The 23,863-nt window shown below is 36.4% G+C and overlaps 1 protein-coding gene across 7 annotated transcripts in view; it reads left to right on the forward strand.

Moving 5' to 3' along the window:
- The first annotated feature begins 1,816 nt into the window (after positions 1-1,816).
- ACBD5 (acyl-CoA binding domain containing 5) overlaps positions 1,817-23,863 on the forward strand; it is a 45,251-nt gene continuing 23,204 nt past the window's right edge. The window contains exons 1-9 of one of the 7 annotated variants that reach the window (XM_063099475.1): positions 1,817-1,873; positions 3,226-3,391; positions 5,588-5,708; positions 7,752-7,824; positions 14,426-14,540; positions 14,639-14,671; positions 20,035-20,166; positions 21,121-21,324; positions 22,119-22,225. In XM_063099475.1, coding sequence (XP_062955545.1) covers positions 3,316-3,391; positions 5,588-5,708; positions 7,752-7,824; positions 14,426-14,540; positions 14,639-14,671; positions 20,035-20,166; positions 21,121-21,324; positions 22,119-22,225 — 861 coding nt within the window. In that variant the 5' untranslated portion in view covers positions 1,817-1,873; positions 3,226-3,315. Of the gene's footprint in view, positions 1,874-2,902; positions 3,038-3,216; positions 3,392-5,587; positions 5,709-7,751; positions 7,825-14,425; positions 14,541-14,638; positions 14,672-20,034; positions 20,167-21,120; positions 21,325-22,118; positions 22,226-23,863 lie in introns of those variants that run through there. The other 6 variants (XM_063099476.1, XM_063099477.1, XM_063099471.1 and 3 more) reach the window with 6 other exon arrangements.

Here is a 23,863-nt window from a genome sequence, read left to right on the forward strand (position 1 = left end):
ATGATAATGAAGTTCCCTGTGTTTTAGTCCTTACACAAAAGAGATAGCCTAAAGTAACCTGATGTTAACTAGCCAGTTATTTCTCTATGACCAAACCATTTTCTGCTGTTTCTGCTTTCCCCAGACTTTTTCTGTCTATAAAATCAAACTCTTTTGCTGGGCTCATTGGAACACTTATGACATGCCGCCTGATTCTAGAATCACAATAAAGCCAGTTGAGATTTTTAACTAAATATTTTGTAATTTTGTTCTTTGACAGTTTTCTTTATCTGTCAAAACAACAAAGTTTTCTTGGATTACTAGTCTGCTATTAAGAAAACACCGTTAAAGATTTTCTTTACCTTGTAAGTAATCAGTGTAGAAAACAAAGATTCTATGTCTTATTTTCAAATAATTTCAAGTGCTTTATTATTAGGCTTCATGGCCAGCTTAAGGCAATTGGGCTGGGCTGGAAGGAATGCTTCAGAAGCCTATGCCCTAACTGACCAGATGTTATCAGACATAATGGCTGTGTCACCTTGCATACCACTGCTTACGAAATTTCCCATTACTCTGCCAGAACTCTCAAAGCCTTATAAACCTCCTGCTTTTCTTTGTTTAGGGGAACTGATCTGACTCAGTCTCCCCTCCATGTTGGTGGAATAAAGCCTCTTAGCTGAAATAGTGCCTGGCTTGGGTCTCTCTTTCTTTTCTCCGTCTCGCGGAACCTAACATTTATGTCTTTGATTATTTACGAAAACCGAGTCTTCTCATTAAAAAAAAAAAAAAAAAGCTAAGGGTTTTTTATTTGACAATCATATTACCAGTGCCTCATGAGATATCACATTTTAGGAAGAATTAGATTCACGTAATTGGAAGGCACCTTGGGAACTGACTCAATCTGACATATCCATTAATATGTGCCAGCAGGAGTTACCACATTTAAATCAGCACAGCTAGATGAAAAAGCTACTTTTTAAACACCTTTACCTGAATAACCTCAATTTCCTTTATCTTTACGCTTTTCTCCTGAGTTGGAAATCCAGCAAATGGAAATTCCACAGCAATCACTGGCAGAAAATTCTTACTCATCATTAGCTAAAGACCACCATACGGAAGTTAGCTTATTACATAAGCTTAACAAACAATTGTCAAAATGAAGTCCTAGGTTAAAAATAGACACCCCAACTCTTTTTATGTTTGCATGACTGAGTAGCTTGTAACTGAAAGTATATAATAAAAGAGCAAAAGTAGAGGAAGTAATATACACTAAACTAATATATATAATTAAGTAATATATATTAAACACATAGTCTTCCTAGTTTAATTAGAAACGTTGTTAGCAGTGTGCTGGGAGAAGTCCAAAATTTAAAGCAAGAATTTTTTGGACTGACTCTTCTTTCTGTTACTCACTAAATTGTGGGACCTTGGGCAAGACAATTAAGATAAGTCTCAATTGCCTAATTTGTAAACGTCCTACAGCGTTTTGGGAATGTTTCATTCGCTTGGCAACTACAAAGGCTTCAGTAGGCTGGCAGTATTTAGTCAGTAAGCATCAGCGGCAAAAATTCTTCCTTTAAGTCCACTCACACCAGGACACCGCTCAGGAACACCGCTAAGCGTCCCTTTTGCTAAGCGGATGTGGCAGTCCGTAGGCGCAAAGTTCGACCTAGTAGGAAGGAAGGACTTCGCAGGGCTGGAGCGCGGGCGGGAGCAAGAAGCCGAACCGGAACAGGTGGAAGGAACTAGGCCGCCGGAGGGAGGTGTCGGGAAGCGCCGGGGGGTGGAGGGTGGGTGGGAGGGGGACGGACTACATTTCCCATAAATCCGCGGGGCAGGGCGAGGGGCGGGCGTCGAGAACGTTACCGGACAGGCCTTTCCCGGCAATACAAAGGTAAACGCCGGCACCGCGGCTCCGAGGGAAAAGTAACTTACGGTCCGTGCCTAGATATATAGTAGTAATCCTCCTAACCCATCCCGAACTGACAGAAACTACTCTCCCAACCGGGCGACTTTGAGATTTCCGGGCCTCAGACGCCACCCTCTCAACCCATAGCTGCCCCACCAACTTTGGGCCTGGGGGCACTTCCCAAATGCCTACGGACGTGGGGGCGGGGAGTGCGCTAGGAAGGTGAAGGCCCAGGGTACCCTTTTCTAGGGGTGACGATCTATAACGGTTCCTTGTTCGCCCCTCCCCCACTCCCAGTCTCCTATGAAATCGGATCCTATTAAAAGATGCTTCCACCTCTCCTATTAAAGAGATGGCAGCTGGAGCGCCCGGCCCATTCTGGTAGCAGACGACCGCCCTTCGCCTTTGGTTGCTGCTCAGTCGTCCTCGGGCCGGCGAAAGCTGTCGAAGACCTGCAGGCCAAGCACTGCTAAACGCCTCCACCCAGCATCCTTAATCCTTCCCTCTGTCCTTTAGAGTGGTATAATGATTGCCACTGGAGAGACTAAGGGACTTTGCCCTGGGTCCCAGTACCGAGCCTGTCCGGATCTAAAGTCCTTTGCTTTGCTTACGTCCCATCACCTTCTTCAAACCTTATCATAAGAGAGGGCAAGCTCTGGGGACCGCGGAGTCAATTTTTTTGCCCAGTGGTACTGACGCAAGCCACTTTGGGCCCAGGTGCAATGCACCCCATGTCCCCAGCACGTTCCGGCCTGTCCAGCCGCGCTGGCGCGGACATATTGGTCCGGCTTCGGTTTCCCCCGCCTGAACAAAAACCAGCAAGGTCTTCCCTGGACCCGTCAGGGGCAGTGGTCCCTTGGACTGTCGTTTCTCTTCTCCTCCTTTTCCTTCTCTGGGGACTGACGGACAGCGGGCGTCATCGCCGGGGCCGCTGGGTGGCAGGGTGGGGTTTACTGCACGGCGACGGCAGCTAGTGGGTCCTCCAGTGACTCTGGGGCGGGGCCGTGAGGAGGGCGCGGACAGACAGATCGACCCCGCCGGAATGGGGGGTGTGGCTGCTCCGCCAGTTTCCTCTGGGTGGGAGAGCAGCTCCGCGACCACCGGTGGCCGGACTCCCTCGGCCTTCTGCTAGAGATGCTCTTCCTCTCGGTGAGTTGCTTTTTTGTTGTCGCGGGCTGGGCTGTAGGCCTAAGTCACGCCCCGGGGAGGAGGAAGGAGCCGGGCCACCTCGGTCTGTGTGGCCTGGATAGGGCAGGGCAAAGGGGAACTGGCCAGCTGCGCTCCTGGTCCTCCTCCTTTTGGGGCATGTTGATCCGCGGCTGCGCTCCATGTTCCAGTTTCATGCAGGCTCCTGGGAAAGCTGGTGCTGCTGCTGCCTGATTCCCGCCGACAGACCTTGGGATCGGGGCCGGCGTTGGCGACTGGAGATGGCGGACACGAGATCCGTGCATGAAACCAGGTTTGAGGCGGCCGTGAAGGTGATCCAGAGTTTGCCGAAAAATGGTACGTGCACCGGGCTGAAGAAGCCTCCTACGGAGGCCTGAGGCCCCAGTTTCTAAGCCTCACCTCTTTTAACCTTTTTTCTGGTTCTAATCTTGCTTAGTTAGCCTAATTTTTTCTCTGTTGAAAAGGAGTGTAATTGAAGAGGAGGTATCGAGTGTGAATTAATTACCTGCTGATCTTTCAATCTTTCACAGAAATATATTATTCAGATTTCAAGTAGTTTTTATTGTTGAGAACAAAAGTCTTGTCACTTAATGACTGCGGATTTGGATATGTCAAAATCTGGGATGGAGATGTCTGGTGGCATATACTCATTAAGTCTAAAATTTAAGGCTTTTTGAAAACTTTTGATATGAAGGAAGAGAAAAGACAGGACAAATTTTTTCATTTGCAAATGATTTTTTTATTTTTATTTTAATTTAATTTAATTTTATTTTTTAAAAGATGACCGGTAAGGGGATCTTAACCCTTGACTTGGTGTTTTCAGCACCACGCTCACCCAGTGAGCTAACCGGCCATCCCTATATGGGATCCGAACCCGTGGCCCTGGTGCTATCAGCACCGCACTCTCCCAAGTGAGCCACGGGCCGGCCCGCAAATGATTTTTTAAAATTTAATAAATATATATTACTACTTTTTTTTTCTATTCCGTTGTACTAGTTTTATCTTTTTTATGCTCATATTGGACCTTCTTTGCAGCTTGGAAGAAAAGCCATTAAAGTTGTTCTGTTGTATTTGATGTGTCATTTCTCTGGCTACTTTGAAGATTTTTCTCTTTCTCTTTGTTTTTTAGCAGTTTGGCTATGATATGTTTAGGTGTGATTTTGCTCATATTTATCCTGTTCACGCTTTGCAGTTTTTGGAATTTGTAATTTTATGTCTTTGATCATGGTTGGGAAGTTTTCAGCCATTATTTATTTATTTACTTATTTATTACCTTTTTTTTTAAAAAAGATGACTGGTAAGGGGATCTTAACCCTTGACTTGGTGTTGTCAGCACCACACTCTCCCAAGTTAGCCACAGGCTGGCCCTGTAATACTACTTTTAAATTGATCTGTCCTAAACTACTGCAGAGAGTAAGATCTTAAGATTTTTTGTTACTTGTTGCTTCATCTTTGTTTAAGGCCTAAGGTAATAAAATAATGAATCTATGGCATCTATGTTTGGTATGAGCTTGGCCTTTAGAAATTTAAATTCTTTGATAATATTTCAAACGTATATGTTAAATATATCATGTATGAGCACCTTGAGGACAGGGATCATAACTATCTGGTGCCTTACACATAGAATACATTCAATAAATGTTCTGTTTTTTGTTTTAATCCATTGCAATGTGAATGTCATTCACCTAAGCCAATAAACTTTTAAATATTAATTGGTTAGCTCACTGAAGATACTATGAGATGAGGCTTGGTGTTTTAAATTTAGATATGTGTTAAATAAGTTGGTGACCATTTTTAACTGTGATTTCTCCATTTTTTCCCTCTGCTGTATAAAAAAGGACTATATCATTGAAACACTGTAGCTAATAGATACTCCTAAATTTGCATGTAATATATGTGGATAATTATTATTGTGATTTTGGAATTAGTCATGCACTCTTGGCCAAACTTGAAATACCAGCTCTCAGCTTGTCTGTTTTGTGATTTCCACAGCTTTTATAAACTACTAGCTTTTGTTTACTACATATTATCTGTTTATTATGCCAAAGTTTCTTAGCAACTGAGAAACTGAAATTTGGCAAAGAGGAGCCGAATTTCTTACTGTTGCAATTTTATTAACCAGAGTATACATGTAACTTTTTAATTTATGCTAGTCAATTTTGGTTTGTCACAAGCTTTGAGTAAATATACCTTATTATAGTGCATAATATCAATTATTCTACATATTAATATATTTGTTTTTTAAGTGACATTTGCCAGTTATTTTGATTACACCTACAGTAAGTTTGTTTATTCTTTTACTTATTGAACTGTTATGCACTGCTATTAAAGCTTAAAATCTCAGAGTTTTCTGAAATCAAAGGAACAAAGCAATTAACAGAGCCATAATTTTTGTTTCTATAAGGTAGAATAAATTATTATCTGAATTATTAATGAAATATAAAATCACTATTAGTAGCTAAGCTAATTTACAAGTTTACTGTATCACTTGTATTCTCTAGGTGATCTGTATTTAAAATATTTTTCCAATAGGTTCATTCCAGCCAACAAATGAAATGATGCTCAAGTTTTATAGCTTCTATAAGCAGGCAACTGAAGGACCCTGTAAACTTTCAAGGCCTGGATTCTGGGATCCTATTGGAAGATATAAATGGTAATTTTATGTAGAGAGCTATGAAAGAATTTTAATTTTAATGACATAATTATCATATATGGCTGTTACTTATATGGATGTATATTATTCTGTGCATAAAGTTTCCTAGATATTGGATACAATTTTTAATCCTTGAAGTACTCTTAACATAATTTTACACAAATAGGAAAATCTTGGGGAAGAGAGGAAAAAAATAAAACCAAAAAGGGTAGGTGCATAAAAGATAAAAAGTTAATCTTTTAAACCTTTATCTTTTATCTTTGTTAATCTTTCCTTTTTATGGAGATAAAAGATAAACAAATTATCTTTGTTAATCTTTCCCTTTTACGGAGTTTTTCTTTTTCTTTTAAAATTTTTTTTTCTAAGCAAAGAGCAACTTCCAAACTAAGTTAAAAATACAAAGTTTAACTGGCTCTTTTACCTGCCAAGAAAAGTAATGACTTTTGCTTGTCAGGTGACATTGTTTGCTTTGATCCTTTAAGATAATAAATAACTAGGGATATGACTAGGTACTGCCACACTAACTTTTTATCTAAGCTTTCATTTCGAGAAATTAGATTTTTAATATACTTAAGAGAATTATATACTATCAAGATACCTGTGCCATTTTCCCAATTGACTAACATTTAATATTCTTAAATTTTATCGAAGACTTTACAAATGTCTGACAAAAGTCAATTTTAGACTGTTCTTTATGACCACAGAATGCTAATTGTTTTTTTTTTTTTTGTCTTTTTTGTCTTTTTCGTGACCGGCACTCAGCCAGTGAGTGCACCGGCCATTCCTATATAGGATCCGAACCCGCGGCGGGAGCGTCTCCCCAGTGCGCCACGGGCTCGGCCCAGAATGCTAATTGTTGAAGAACGCTTAAAGAGCTACACTTTTTTTTTTTTTGGCAGCTGGTGGGTGTGGGGATCTTAACCCTTGACCTTGGTGTTATCAACACTATGCTGTAACCAAGAGCCACACATTATCATGCTAAATTTCTTCATCCTGAATTGGAAAGTGCTATAAACTTGTTTGAAGATTTCTTAGTACTGTACTTTGTTCTAAGATCTTCATGAATAGTCATAAAGTAATAGGTTAAATGAAACAGCAATGTTGTTTAATTTGTATGTTTTAAGAAAATTATTTACTTCATTTTTTTCCCCTAGAATTTACATGGGTGGAATTAGACTCCTTATGGGCAAAATATATAAAAAGAGAGGTTTTCATGTTAGGCAAAATTTCAAAGGACTGTTCTTATTATTTAGGGCTTTAAAAATTTCTTGCTGCTCACATTTTCATTTCTTCAGAAGTGAAAAACCATTTTCATTTTTAGTTCCAGTGTACAACTTAGGCTCTTATTTAAATTAATTGAAAAAAAAAATTTTTTTTAAGATGACCGGTAAGGGGAGGTTAACCCTTGACTTGGTGTTGTCAGCACCATGCTCTTCCAAGTGAGCCACGGGCTAGCACTAAATTAATTGAAACTTTTAACTGAGCTTTTCTTCATTTAAAACATGCCTATGGGGCCGAGCCTGTGGCACACTGGGGGTGGGGGTGGCGCTGGGAGCGCGGTGACGCTCCCAGCGGCCGCGGGTTCGGATCCTACATAGGAATGGCTGGTGCACTCACTGGCTGAGTGCCGGTCACGAAAAAGAAAAAAAAAAAAAAAAAAAAAAAAAAACATGCCTATGACAGTTCATGTAGTCTTCTAAATTGTTCATTTCTATTCCTGTTCTTTATAATGATATAAAAAAGTTTAAAGAGTTCTTAGCAAATATTTACAGATAGTCTGTAGTCTCCGTGGTCTATTAATATAAAGATAGACAGATTTTATATATATACTTATTAGTTTTAAATACTACTAATTTGCAAGTTTATTTGCTGTGATGGTTTTCTTCGAAGTGGTGCATTCAAAGAGATCATTTGGAAACAAAACATGGCTTTGAGTAGAGCCTGTTTTAAATTAATGATCCTACAGCATCAACTATAAATTGTTTTCTGAGCAATTGAAAATCAGGTGTCTTTTTGTCATTATTTGGATATTTTCATTTCTAGGGATGCTTGGAGTTCATTGGGTGATATGACCAAAGAGGAAGCCATGATTGCATATGTTGAAGAAATGAAAAAGGTAAGGAAGATAATTCACAGTAGAAAATAAAAATATTCAGAGCAGCTCTAATTTGATTTTGTTATCAGACAAATTAGGTGCTTCATTTAAGGAACAAGGAGATCACAGTACTGTATGTTATACTATAGAATCTAGATTATGGACTTTATTATGGTTTTTTGTGATTCTTTAAAGTTCATCTTAAGGTGGTTTTTTTTGTTTTGTTTTGTTTTTTTTCTTTTAAAAGATGACTGGTAAGGGGATCTTAACCCTTGACTTGGTGTTGTCAGCACCACGCTCACCCAGTGAGCTAACCGGCCATCCCCATATGGGATCCAAACCCGTGGCCTTGGTGTTATCAGCACCGCACTCTCCCAAGTGAGCCACAGGCCGGCCCTTAAGGTAAGTGTTTTTTCCTTAAGATACATCACATCGGTCCGGCCCGTGGCTCACTCGGGAGAGTGCGGTGCTGATAACACCAAGGCCCCGGGTTCGGATCCCATATACGGATGGCGGGTTCGCTCACTGGCTGAGCGTGGTCCTGACAACACCAAGTCAAGGGTTAAGATCCCCTTACCGGTCATCTTTAAAAAAAAAAAAAAAAAAAAAAAAAGATACATCACATCGTGGTGTTATGGTATTTTATTTTATTTATTATTATTTTCTTTTTCATCTTCCATATCTTTATAGTCAACTCCTGGAAAAAGTATAGGAATAGAAATCTTTGGAAATACTGTTGTCCCCTACTCAGGAGTCTGGGAAGTACCTGGACTGGCTTGAAAGCATTTCTACTTTGGAACTTTTTATTTAGGAGAAATAGTTAACAAGACTGCCCAACAACATTCTCATACAAGTTTTGACACATAAATCGAGATACTGTCATCACTGGACTTCTCAGTAACAAGCGTTTTTCTGTGAATGCTTCCTTCAGAAGTAGAGTAAGATAAGTATACTTTTAGATTCTCTGCTAACTCTTAAGGAGAAGCATTCCTTGTTAAGCCTCTCTTTTAAGTCTGTCCAAGGCATTGTTTTGAGGAGCAAATTTATGAAGAAATCATGGATATTGAAAATGATCTTAAGGGGCCGGCCCATGGCTCACTTGGGAGAGTGTGGTGCTGATAACACCAAGGCCATGGGTTCAGATCCCTAGACAGGGATGGCTGGTTAGCTCACTTGGGAGAGTGCGGTGCTGACAACACCAAGAAAGGGTTAAGATCCCTTTACTGGTCATCTTTTTTTTTAAAAAAAAGAAGAAAATGATCTTAGAGACGTTTTATAAAGGGCCATTTTTATGTTGGACATGGATCAGAAGTTGTAAAATCTTTAAAAAGGAATAGTATTTTTGCTGATGGTTTGAAGGTATGAATCTCTGTAGTAATTCTATTTGGTAGATTCAGACCAGTTTTTCATTGTTTTCTTTTTTAATCTCTTCCGCACTGCTCAAAAGTTGTGCCCTTTGTTACATTTTCACAGTTTTTATTTATTGGACTTAATCTACAACAGAGGGCAGAGTTTAGTTCTTCTGCGTGTTAAGTATATTAATAACACAGTAACAAAGGAGCCTTTCCAAAGCAGAGAGAGAGATAATCTGAAGCCTTTTTGGTTTAATAACTATTCCTTTTTCTTTATCTTAAATATCATTATAATTTTTAGGACACACTTCTATAATATAAAGCTGAATTGACACATTGAGTAAAATTTACCCATTTTTTTCTATCCAATTTTATTAATTAATGGTATAGTCACAGTGTAAAGTGGCAGGGGGTGAAATATTATGTATTCTACTTTTTCACCAAGAAAGATTAAAACTATACTGCTGCCTTTTTGTTGTCTTAAATTGCTTCTACTGGCTGTGGATTTCAGTAAGAATACACTGTTTTTACTGAGACTTTTACAATTTTATTTCTTACTGTGAATGTAGCTTATAGTAAACTTTGAGTAAAATTGAAAAATGTTAGGATATTTGTAGATTGAAAATTTGATCACTGTTTTGAATTATTTTTATAGTTTAGCTTTATGGCTATCAGTAGATAAAACTGCATGTTTCTAAATAATCTGGTGGGATAGTACGTTATCCCAAAGATTTGATTATTGAATTTGAGACTTTTTTTCTTTTTCTTTCTTTTTTTTTTTTTTTAAAAGATGACCGGTAAGGGGATCTTAACCCTTGACTTGGTGTTGTCAGCACCATGCTTACCCAGTGAGCTAACCGGCCATCCCTATATGGGATCCAAACCCTTGATCTTGGTGTTATCAGCACCATACTCTCCTGAGTAAGCCATGGGCCGGCCCTGAGACTTTTTCTAATTGCAATAATTTAGTAACAAAGCAGTCATTAAATTATGTTGTTAAATATGGTTCATAAATCACTGGCTATTGCTCTTTAGAATTACTCTTTTTGGGTGGTGGGGGCAGCTGGCCAGTGCAGGGATCTGAACCCTTGATCTTGGTGTCTTCAACACTGCCCTCTAACCAAATGAGCTAACTGGCTGGCCCTAGAGTTACTCTTTAGAGTATAAATCTCATTACATGTCTTTGCATTCAAGGGTTTCAGAAATCTTATTTAACTTATATTGTATAATGGATAATTTTTTGTAGAAAATTGCTTTTTGTAATTTATAAATTGTCCAGTAAACTATCACTGAAAAAGTTGTGGAATCAAAAATTATTTTAATGTAATTTAATATAGTTTTAGCTTTGAGGGAATAGAGTAAGTAATGTGATTTGGGGGAAAAAAATCCATGTTTCTTTAAATAAGGTTTATTTTGATTCATAATCAGAGGGAAGTATAAAATTCTATTTTTTGTACAAATGTAACAGCGTATCTTATGGGGATTTTTGGAGTATTCAGCCAACACTTGAATAATGTGCATTATGTCTGCTGTATTTAAAGAGAGGTGAGTGTACTCAATCCTGGCTGCATATTAGAATCACTGGGAGATATTGAGAAAACATAGAAATGTCCCAGGATGACTGCAGACTAGTTATTTCAAGATTTCTAACAGATTGGGATAATCATAGTAATAGAGGGAAGAGTAGAGCAGGATCTCATAAAGGATGGAACCTGAAAGTTACCATGGCCAAGGATCTCGTCCATAGCTGTACAAGTGTAGAACAGTGGATTTCTCTGAGTATTGACAGTTGACTTTTGTTTTAAGGTTTGACTCATGATAACCATCTTTTGGAAGTTGGAAAAACCAGAATGCCGGTTTCTTATGATAGACTTTTCTAGTGGTCAGCATACTAAGTACTGACATCTAGGACAGTCCTCAAAAGGTCAGAGGCACTTGGGAGACTGAATTAGTGATTGCTGAGACACATTGAACAGAGAGTACAGCAGTGGGATTTGGATGGCTTTAAAAAATGTGATCATCTTGGACAAAAAAAAGCTTTAGGTATTTAGTCTTTGCTTTAGTAAGGTATATATGCACCTTTCCAGTATGATTTTATCATCTAAAAATGTCTCTCACTGAGGAAAAGTGCTTGATAAACCTAGAGAAATTATTGTGCTTTGGGTGCTGCTTTTCTAGAGTCCATGCAGCTTATCAAACATTTCTGTTAAAAGATTCGTCATTTGGATAGATTGCAATATATTGAATTAACTTAATTCACTTATAACTTTAGAAAAAAAATCTTCTCTGAAGATAAGTAGTAGTTACCTAGACTGAGATTTGCCTGTGTCTGCTTGTCTGTGTGTGTCCCTCTAGCTCCATCTGTGCATGCATGTGTGCTATTTCTTGAATTTCAGTATTGGCATCAGGGAGAGAATTTTGCAAATGGCTAAGCTCATTGTTTTAGTCCATTTATGTTGCTATAACAGAAATACCTGAGAGTGGGTAATTTATAAAGAACAGAGGTTTATTTAGCTTATGATTCTGGGACAGCTGCATCTGGCACAGACCTCAGAATGCTTCTACTCATGGTGGAAAGCGGCAGGCAGCCAGTGTATACAAGCAGGTCACATGGTGAGAAGAAGCGAGAGAGAGAGAGAGAGAGAGAGAGAGAGAGAGGAGAGAGAGAGAGAGAGGAGAGAGAGAGAGAGAGAGAGAGCAAATGCCAGGGTCTTTTAAACAACCAGCTCTCATGGGAACTAATAGAGCAAGAACTCACTCATTAATCCTTCCACCTAGGGAGAGCATTAATCCATTCATGAGGGATCCACCCTCATGACTCTTAACAGCTTCCAATACTGTCACATTGGGGATCAGATTTCTGCATGAGTTTTAGGGGAACAGCACATCCAAACTCTGTCAATCATTCTTAGTTGTTTTATTTTTAAAGTTTCTTCTTCAGAAAGCAACACCTTAAATTCTAGATATGTCTTGCCATGGCCACTCCTGTTCTCACTATATTGACTATTGAAATTTTAGCTTATTGCAAGAACGAATACTCTTTATATTTGCTTAGTGCCAGTACATACACCATTTATTTAGTTGTGGCATTTCGATTCCACACTTCACTCTCTTATCTTATGAGGTATGAGAAACCCAAACACTGAATGGAGTAGCCCTACTTAAGGACAAATTTGAGAAAGAGATTTATTTTTATAAGCTTTAATAGAGAGCTAAAAGATCTGTTTTGGAGAAGGATCAAAGGAGGAGGCATTGAGTGGGCGTCAGGATGGCATATTATATGGTTGGCTTATCAGATTCTGCTAGGTCAAGTCTTTCTATTATGGCAGTGTGGGGTAGTATAAAGGGTCTGATATAATGTTTTATCATATTATTACGTAATGTTTTATATCTCTGCCATTTATTAGCTGTGACTTTGGTCATGCCAAAGTAAACATTACCATATGGTTTCAATTTTGGTTTGAATCTAATTCTCAGAATTATTATTACAATCCAAGTATATTATAAATTAGATATCTATAATAAGCTATAAAAATGCGCCCCCATGGCCCCGGCCTCATAACAAATATTTCCTTTAGCAAAAAGAAATTTTATGATTAAAGCATTTTCATTCCTATCCATTAATAGGAACAGCAGTTAGATAATTTACTATGAGCTGTGCATTTAAATTATAATTACTAAAACCAGTTATCATTAACATAGTTTATTATGTATAATTTCTCTCATTAACAACCTCCCCTGCCATACACATGATGGATGGTGGTGTTGATGGGAATATCTCAGTTCAAAATCATATCAGAGTTGCTGATTGCCATAGTCTACTGATGATCTGTCCTCTATCTGGTTTGGAAATAAAAGCATGTTGTCTGAACAAGAATTTGAGAGTTTTAAACTAGATTATTTATTAAATACCTTCTATGTGCTTGACAGTAGAAATACAGGAGTGAACAAAAAGAGATAAAGACACTTTTACTGAGCTTACAGTGTACTGTGGAAGATAGGAAGTAAAGCAGGGAGAGTGACTAATAAGTCCAGAGTTTTAGTCTGGACTTATTAAAAACTCTGTGAGTTTTCCACAAAAAAGTAGCCACTTTAAAACTGTGTATAAACTGAAAAAATATACAAGAAAGATAATAGGTTTTGGTTTCTTAAAAACAACAAATTTGTTCATTTTAATAATAAAAGTAATATATGTTATGTAAATGCAAAAAAAAAAATCTTAACAGTAAAAGAAGTATAAATGAAAATTGAGTCTTCCCTGTATCCTCCATTTTTACTCTGTAATGGTAATTACTTTTAATTGTATTTTGTAGATTGATTGAGAAGGGATGTATATGTCCTATTGTTAAAGAAAACAGAGGCTGGCCGGTTAGCTCAAGGGTTTGAATCTCCTTACCAGCCAGCTGCCAAAAAAAATAAATAAATAAAAACAATACTGGCATCATATTAAATATACTTGCAGCAATTTTTTTACCCTTAAAGAAAAATTAGAAAATATACCACATTAATGTAACATATTAATGACAGGAGAAACTATGGGGTAGGGGGTGGAGGTGGGATATGGGAACAATCTGTTCTTTATGCTCAATTTCTCTGTAAACCTAAAACTGCTATAAAAGTAGAGACTATTATAGAAAAAAAAATTAAAGAGATTTTGCTAGTCAGCACACATAGAGCTAACTTTATTCTTTTTAGTAACTATAAAATTTTTTTATTCCACATATCTAAGTACTTTAATTTCTTTGATCAGTCACTGGTTAACGGCTAGTTAGTTGAATGCCTCTTCAGTTAATTTACCTTGCTCTTTGAATTTGATGATTCTAAATTGACTCATAGTTAAGAAGGTGTCTGAAAGTGGTTACCATTTCCTACTTCACTTTTGTGCCCTTTTAGAAACACTACCTTAGTGTTAAAGAACAGGTTTAATAATTTTATTCTAACCTCACAGTTTTCTGTTTTATTTAATTAAAGCCATAGTTTTTAAGATACAACCTATAGATTATTGTATAAAATTTAACATGAAGATTATGTAAAATAGTCTACAAAATGAGAACACTTTACATCTTTAATATAAAAGATTAAAGATGAAACTTTTCTAAGAGCATGTGTACAGTAAGTATATAATTAATGTAGATCCTTTAGAGAGTCTATTAATTATTAATGAACTTCAAATCTCAAAATTATCAATAAACTGGAAATATTTGATTATTTGATACTAGTGTAGATCAAATTAAGTTTATTTCATTTGTATTTGTTTCTTTTGATTGCAGATTCTTGAAACTATGCCGATGACTGAGAAAGTTGAAGAATTGCTGCATGTCATAGGTCCATTTTATGAAATTGTAGAGGACAAAAAGAGTGGCAGGAGTTCTGATTTAACCTCAGGTTGGACTATTTTACCCAACTTTTAATTCTGCAACAGATGTACTTTGCATTTGTTAATATTAACATGTCTAATTTTTTATTCTACTTTCACATGCCAGCCCGACTGGAGAAAATCTCTAAATATTTAGAAGGTAGGAATAATGAAATCCATGTAAAAATTTTGTTTAAAATTTACTTGCCAAAAGAATTCTGCACAAATTTATATAACTTATAAGGATTTGTTACCCAGGAATTTTCATTCCAAGCAAACACATTGTATGGAGTTTCAAAATATTATAAACTCTTGTTTTATTTTATTTTTTTTAGGGAGCATTAAATACTTGGTAATTTATATAATTTACTGTGCTAAAAATGAAGAAATAAATAGGACATGGGAATAGGAATAACATAGGAAAAGTAATTTATGATTTTCTTCATTTTGGTTTTGCTTTCTTGTCTTTAGGAGGAAAGATTTTGACTTCAAAAGTAAAAAAAATAAGGGCTGGCCCATGGCTCACTTGGGAGAGTGTGGTGCTGATAACACCAAGGCCGCAGGTTCGGATTCTATATAGGGATGGCTGGTTAGCTCACTGGCTGAGTGTGGTACTGACAACACCAAGCTAAGGGTTAAGATCCCCTTACCGGTCCTCTTTTAAAAAAAAAAAGTAACATAATATTTAAGAAGGGAATTCACAACTTTCTTTTTTTTTTTTTTTTTTTTGTCTTTTTCGTGACCAGCACTCAGCCAGTGAGCGCACTGGTCATTCCTATATGGGATCCGAACCCGCGGCGGGAGAGTCGCCGCGCTCCCAGCGCAGCACTCTACCAAGTGGCCACGGGCTCGGCCCGGAATTCACAACTTTCTGGTCTAACTGGTATTATTGTGCTATTTTCTCAGTAGTCCATGTTTCTGGATAAAGTTTATTATTATTGAGAGTGTCAATGCCTCTACAACAGAATTTCACCTTTGGGAATATTCTTAATATTCATCATATAAAGCAACCTGAATTCATTTGGCTTTTGAGGTGTTTCTGCATTTTTTACCTGTATGGTAGAGGCAGGGTCTCTGGAATCAACATACACATCTTTTAGTAATGACAGCACCTTGTCATCTTTTTTAGCAATTTCTCCCTTAATTTCTGGGTGGTGGCTCATCTGCCCTCACAGGAGGTCCTTGATGGAAGGGTGCTTGGGAGCAGGACAGGGCTTCATCTTGCTGATTTCCTGTTGAACTTGATTCTCTAGGTGGAAATTCCTGATCCTGCGAATCACCACAGCCCCTACCTCCTTACAACATGATCTAAACCCTTAAGATTTTAACCCTTAAGTGTTAAGTTATTAAAATATGCCAATTGGTTCACTTAGTATATACAAAATTATAACAATTCATGGTTTTATTTTGAGGGATCATATTTTCTATTTTTGCTTTATGAGTTATTAGCAATACTGTGGATTAAATAATTTTCTAGCTAACTTAAAAATGGATATGTTTATAGTATGGTTTAACTATAGCATAGCAAGCTAAAACAAGACATTGTTGAATTCACTTTGCTTGGTTTTTTTTTTTTTTTGGAATTTTGTTTTCATGTTCTCAGTAAAGGATTAAGAAGGTTACATTTTGCATACTAGTAGGAGTTTAATAAAATACACAAAATATACTGTTATTAACTATAAACATTTGCTCTTTAAATTTTATTAGAAAGAGTGAAATGGCAAGATAAAATTTAAATGAAAATTGGGTATACTTTAAATAAAAATCAGCCTGGCATTTCTCTTTTTTTTCTGGGCATCCTTATTTATAAGACATCTTTTAATAACTGACAGAAATTGCAGCATTTCACAACAGTAATCTACCTGTTCTGTAATAAGGCCATGTAGTTTGTATCTGTCATGGTAATAAACCATGTGCAACTGATAGTGACTGCTTACTGGGCATAATTCTGTATCAGACCATTCTATATCTGATTTGTTTAGAAGAGTCAAATATTAACACATAGTCCTCCTTATAACTCATGCTTATTTAATTCAGAAAATTAAACGTTTTCTTTGAGCCTTGCATGTTGTTAGGATGCAGAGGGAAATAAGTCTGTACCTGCCTTAGTAGTGTTCAGCTTACTGGCCAGAGGCTGATATTTAAACAACTAGTTATAATACAAGAGAAAATAATAATAGTAAAAGCACCGGTCCACAATTACTTAGCTATAATTTAAAAATCCAAAAAGCTTTGAAAACCAAAGGGTTTTTTGTAACTCATTTGGGAGCAAAATCTGTCCTGACATGAACTAATTGAGGAGGAAGACCTGACCTGAAATGTTGTGAGTCTATTTTGAGTCCTTATCGTATTTAGTGTGACTATTCATATTTTGCTGCAAAAATCTTAATTAATTATTTATTTTTTTAAGTGAAGGAGCTATCTGCCTTAGACTCTGTTGGGGTGTTACATAATACACCATATGGTATATGTACCATATGACCTTTGCAAAATTAGAAAACTTGGGATTTCACAACATATCTGGATCCAAGGGTTGCTAAGCAAGAGATTGTGGACCCGCACCGGAATTTATTTAACCTGAACCATTCTGACGGATGTTTAGGTTGTTTTCTCTCTCTCTCTCTTTTTTTTTTTTTTAAAAAACATGACCAGCAAGGGGATCTTAACCCTTGACTTAGTGTTGTCAGCACCACGCTCTCCCAAGTGAGCTAACCGGCCATCCCTATATAGCGATCTGAACCCTTAGCCTTGGTGTTATCAGCACCACACTCTCCCAAGTGAGCCACGGGCCAGCCTTTATTTTCTCTTTTGATCTTCAAAAAGTTCTGCTGAGAGTAACCTGTACATATGTCCTTTTACATATGAGGAAGTATATCTGTAAGAAATAATATTAGAAGTGTTTGATGGATGCTTGTAATTTTGTAAGATATTGCCAAGTTGCAAGCCAGTTTGCAATCTTAACTGTTTTTTTAAAACAAAGCATCTTGTTAAAAGTATCCATTTAGGCCCAGTAGAACAGAGTTATCAGTTTCATGTGGGCTTTTTCAGAATATACCTATGTAGTAAGTTTTGAAATCAGGAAGTATAAGTCCTCCAGTTTCATTCTTTTTCAGGATTGTTTTGGCTATTCTTGATACTTCACATTTTCATATGAATTTTAGAATTTGCTTGTCAATTTTTGCAAAAAAGCCAGCTGGGATTTCGATAGAGATTGCAATGAATTTGTACGTCATTTTGGGGATTGCCATCTACACGATATTGTCTTCCAGTTCATGAACATGGGATGTCTTTCCATTTATTTAGATCTTTAATTTCTTTCAACAATAATTTGTTACATTGTATAAGTCTTATATCTTATTTTATTAAATATATTCCTAAGTATTTTATTCTTTTTGATGCTATTGTAAATTGAATTGTTTTCTAATTTTATTTTTGGGTGGTTTATTGTTAATTTATATAAATACAGTTGATTTTTGTGTATTGATCTGGTATCCTGTATCCTCACTGAACTGTTTGCTAATTCTAATCGTTTTTTTTGTAGGGTTTTCTATATACAAGAGTATGTCATCTGTAAACAGAGATTGTTTATTTCTTCCTTTATAAATATGCTTTTTATTTCTTTTTGCTGCCTAATTGCCCTGGCTAGAACTTTCAGTTCAGTATTAAGTAGATACAGCAAGAGCAGACATCTTTGTCTTGTTCCTTATTTTAGGAGTCTTTTAACATTAACCATGATGCTAGTTGTGAGTTTTTCATGCCCTTTTTCAGACTGAGGAAGTTCTCTTGTATTCTTAGTTTCTTCAAAATTTTTATCATGAAAGAGTGTTGGATTTTATTAATGTTTTTTCTTCATCTCTTGTGGTAATCAATCATGTGGTTTTTATCCTTTAGTCTGTTAATGTGGTGTATAATAAATCAACATTATTTGATTTTTAGATGTTGAGAGGCTCATCAGTAATTCCCTTTGCTTTCTATAATTCTCATCACAGAACTGCAGTGATGCTGCTTTTGCTGCTGTCAAGTAGCTTTTCTACAACCATCCATTTGATGGGGGTTTAGGAATTCCCTGTTACTTGGTTTTGTTGAAGATGTCTGTGGGTAGTAGGTTTTTTTTTTTCTTTTTTGTTTGTTTTGTTTTGTTTTTGCAGCTAGCTGGTACAGAGATTGAAACCTGGACCGTGGTGTTAGCACTGTGCTTTAACTGACTGAGCTAACCAGCCAGCACTTTTTAAAAAAAATTGTTATTCTTGCTTTTTCTGGTTGTCAGGGGAAGAGTATGGAAGAGACAAAAACTATGCTGTTGCCATGATTCCCTAAATAGACAATAGAGTTGACTTTTTATTCTTTTGTTCTGTTAATTAGGTAGAGTTGAGTAAGAATACGAGGGTACTTCATCCTCTTACCAGACAGCTGCCAAAAAAAAAAAAGAATATGAGGGTACTTCAACAAGTTTGTGGAAAAATGGAATTAAAAGATGATGAGAATCTTTCCATGAACATTTTGAAGACCCCTCATTTAGTCCTGACTGTTTAAGATTTATGGAGATTTGGGAATTTATTTATTTATTTTTTTAAAAGATGACCGGTAAGGGGATCTTAACCCTTGATTTGGTGTTGTCAGCACCACGCTCAGCCAGTGAGCGAACCGGCCATCCGTATATGGGATCCGAACCCAGGGCCTTGGTGTTATCAGCACCGCACTCTCCCGAGTGAGCCACGGGCCGGCCCAGAGATTTGGGAATTTAATATGTTATTTGGGATTCAGGGAAGCATCCAAAATACGTTTGAATAAGTAAAAATAAAGCCCAGAAATTTAGGGAATAAGACCATTCTTGGCCAGTAGCCACTTAGGAGACTTTAATATCTTTTTTTCTTTTTCTGGGCTGGCCAGTATGGGGATTTGAACCCTTGACAATGGAGGAGGACTTTAGGATCTTAAAAAATTGTTGATGGAAATGGAATTCCTTGTTTCTCAAAATGTGGTCCAGTAATCAGCAGCTTTGGCAACACATGGGAGCTTTATGGAAATGCAGAAACTTAAATCACTCTTGACCTGCTGATTCAGAATCTACATCTTAACTAGATCTCAGCTGATTCATGTACACATTAAAATTCTGATGTATTTACTTTCAGGGTATAACTTTGGCCAATATTATATTTATGTTTTCAGCATGCTAGCATACGGCAAGGATCTTTTCATTTACGATATATGAAGAAGATCATTCATCTCTAACTTTGCTATTTTGATTGATGTTAACTTAAAAATAATTTATTCTCTGCTGTGTTCAGAAAAGATTTGAGAACTTTATCATTTTTGTTGTAAACATAATTGAAGGAATGTGTCTATTTGTGTAATATATGTAGATTTATAGTAAAAGAAAAGAATGCTATTAATTATATGTAAAATTCTAACATTTTAATTCAAAATGATTTTGTCAGTTATTTATAAATTACAATTATTATTTGTAAGTTATGACGTTGTATATTACCACATTAACGATTAAGTGGTCTTTTCATATTTTAGATCTCGGTAATGTTCTAACTTCTCCAAATGACAAAACTGTTAATGGTAAAGCTGAAAGCAGTGATAGCGGAGCTGAGTCTGAGGAAGAAGAGGCCCAAATAGAAGTGAAAGGAGCAGAACAAAGTGAAAATGGTAATTTTTGGAAAATGGGTTAATAATTTTACATTAAATAAGGATATGAAGACATTTGGGCTGATTTGGTATTCCATAAGATTAGTGCATGTGGTAGGACGTGGGCTGTTGACCCTATAACCAGGTTTTCTGTGAACCAAAAGACTCTACTAGAGAGTGTAGGGACAGCCAGCCTTGTGCATAAATGAAATAGGTGTTTATTGAAGGCTGACAAGAATAGGCCACTCCTCCAAATGTACTGCATGAAATGCTGCATTAGATATATATTATCTTTAGGTAATACATATCTAATGGAATTATCTTAAGGTAGTACATATCTAATGGATCTAATGTTTCAATATGAATATGTGTGTGTTACCAAAGTCGGAAGACAAGTTAAGCTTTCAATATCTTACCAAATATAGAATGGAATCCAGAGAACAGGAAAGAAGCAGGAATTTTGAAGAACATTGAAATCATAGGGGGGACTTGTTAGTAAGAGTACCAGTGATTTATGGGAAGACTGTTTTAGAAAGGGGAGACTGAAAGACCCTCAATCAACCCGCACAACTTAGTTTTGGCTTCACTTTCCAGTAAGTTGTGATGAATAATACCTTCTTTAAGGATTGTTTTATTGGCTATGTGGACCCCTGTACACTGCTAGATCTCACAGAGCAATTCGCCTATGCCTAAGAGAGTGTAAAGTCCTCGAGAGATTATTCTTTAAAAGGGATTCTAGAGGATTCACAAGGAACTAAAGTAGTTTTGAAGCTAACACAGTTTGGATGAGCTCTCACCATACAGTAAACCCCTTTTCAAGGAGCACTTCATCTCTCCAATGCATGTCGGAAACCTTTGAAAGGTATTATGGTAAATTGGGGAAGTGATTACCGGATGTTAGAACACAGTATTAGTTAACACATAAAAGTTAACCTATTGTGAACTTTTATGAATTTCTCCATTTTCTCATAAAAGATGATAAAATGATGAAGAAATCAGAAGATCATAAGAATTTGGAAATCATTGTCACTAATGGCTATGATAAAGACAGCTTTGGTCAGGATTTGCAGAATGACATTCATGCGAGTTCTTCTCTGAATGGCAGAAGCACTGAAGAAGTAAAACCTGTAGACCAAAACTTAGAGCAAACTGAAAAAACTGCTGTCTGCATTCACCAAGGTATTGTCCCAAAATACGTATTTCTTTGTTCAGCTTCTTTTCTATGAATAAAATATTCTTTTAATAATTTGGGGATATTTAGGAGCAGTTTAGAATTTAAAAATCTCTTCTTTAGTAACATCTTAGGATTTATTAGTATTATAAAGGTTTATAGTTATGAAAGACAGTGAATTAGGGCCAGAGCTTTTATATTTTTATTGAAACATTTTTTACTGTGTTATTATATGATATTTTAAAATAAAATCTTAGAAATTTTTTCTTTTATTCCTGATGTTTCTTTTAACCTCTGATTATATGATGCCTTTATTCTCCAATTAGCAAAGATAAGTTTTAGTCTTTTCATATCCTAGGATGCTAGGGGTGAACCCGTAGTATGTATATGGTAAATTAATAACATTGCTGCAATCCAGTGGAGAAACCAAGAAACATTATTTCTTAATGTAGCAACCAAACTTGCATAGTTGCATCCCAACTATGGGAGGTCATTCCATAGTTGACCTCCTAGCTGGTAGTCAGTTTTTTCTTATAAGATTATTTATTAGGTTTTGTAAGCTTTCATCTGGACAGTGTCATCATAAAATTCAGTGAAAAAATACTTTATAATCTTTTCAGATAAAAGCTATCAACTAAAGTTAGAGTTTTGATGAGTTAAAAAAAAAAAGAAGTATGGCTTGGTAAATCAAATTTGTCTCTCAGTATCAAGATAATATAGAACTGATGAATTTTGAAAGTGAAATAAATGTGTTTTTTCCTATTAGTATAATTATACTACCTGGACATTTGTTCATATTTAGATATAAATGATGATCATGTTGAAGATGTTTCAGGAATTCAGCATTTGACAAGTGATTCAGACAGTGAAGTTTACTGTGATTCTATGGAGCAGTTTGGACAGGAAGAGGTAAAGGTGACATTTTCTGATTAGTAAATTTTCAAAGTGGTCTATCAGAATTGAGTGAATAGCTTCTTAATAGCAGATTTATATGCTGTTCATCTCTTTGAAAACATACCTCTACAATGTTTAAACATTTGTATTTTTAGTTATTTTTTGTGCATTAAAAATATATAAAATTCTGGAATATTCAGAGAAAAATTAATATTTAAAAACTATTATAATTTATGATATAATCATGTGTTGATTAACAATGGGGATATGTTCTGAGAAATGTGTGCTTAGGCAATTTCGTTGTATGGTATAGCCTACTACACACCTTTATGCTTGGCCCTATGTTTGAAACACTGATTAATGAGGGTGGTTTTGACAGCTCTATTTATTTAGTGCTTTTACATCCTCTCCCCACTCTCCCTCACCCCCCTTCTAGTATAGTTCAATGCATCTTTTGCATCCTTGAAACAATGATTTTAACTTTTCTATTTGTGTTTTTCCTTTTTTCCCCACTCATTTAATAATGCAGTTAAATTTACCTCTTAGTTTTTTTTTTTTTTTTCTTAAAGATGACTGGTAAGAGGATTTTAACCCTTGACTTGGTGTTGTCAGCATCACGCTCTCCCAAGTGAGCTAACCGGCCATCCCTATATAGGGATCCGAACCTGTGGCCTTGGTGTTATCAGCATCACACTCTCCCAAGTGAGCCATGGGCCGGCCCCTGAATAAAATATTTTTTAACTAAGGTCAAAAACAAATGAGTAGCATAGATGGGAAGAATAATGATAAGGAGGCTAAACTGAGAATGAGCTGAAATTAGTGACAAATGAAAATGAGAAGTGATAAAAACGCAGATTCTCTTTTATTTTCTCTTTTTTAGAAAATATTTTTTTGGGGAAGGTTGGTGAAGATGGACTGTCTGATGTGACTCCTATTTACTGGCCCCTCATAACACAACTCTCCTGTTTGGTGTTTGCTCACCACTCACAGCGCCTTCTGTTTGTTCCTCTAGTATGTCCAGTCCCTCTCCATTCTTTCCTCCAGCGTCTTTACATTCATTTGACCTGGAGAGCACCTTCTCCCCATTCAGTGAGTTAACTCCTTTACATCCTTTAAACCCTAACTCAGATGTCCCTTCCTGAAGGAAACCGTAGATAAGATACAGCCCCACCTATCACCACCCTCACCAAATCTAGGTTAATTACAGGTTGTCATCCACAAATGTCTTAGGTGGATTCTTTTGAAAATACATTTATATAATATCTATTATCAATTTTGGAGTCCTTGAGAATCAAAGTGATTTTCACATTCTTTTTGTGGACCAGTAATGTCACATTTATTGTTTGCCTATTATGATTTGAACGTTTTCCTTTTCTCATTGATTTCAACTTATAAAAGTATTTTTAGAAGCCTGTAATGGCCTTGTGAATGAGTCAGTTAAGCATCATACCCTCCCCCCAGAGTAAGTAATATTTTAAAAATCTTTGGTATATATTTATTTTGTTGCAATAAAGTGTTTTAAAATAGTCTGATAGCTTGATATCTAGGATTTGCTTCAGAATAATTCACTGGGGATGGGGTGGGGGTAATAGGTGAAACAAGAGTGGCTCTGAAGTGCTAAGTGTCGAAACTGGAGGATTAGTACTCTAGCCT

The sequence above is a fragment of the Cynocephalus volans genome, chromosome 6, assembly GCF_027409185.1.
Source record: "Cynocephalus volans isolate mCynVol1 chromosome 6, mCynVol1.pri, whole genome shotgun sequence".
NCBI lineage: Eukaryota > Metazoa > Chordata > Mammalia > Dermoptera > Cynocephalidae > Cynocephalus > Cynocephalus volans.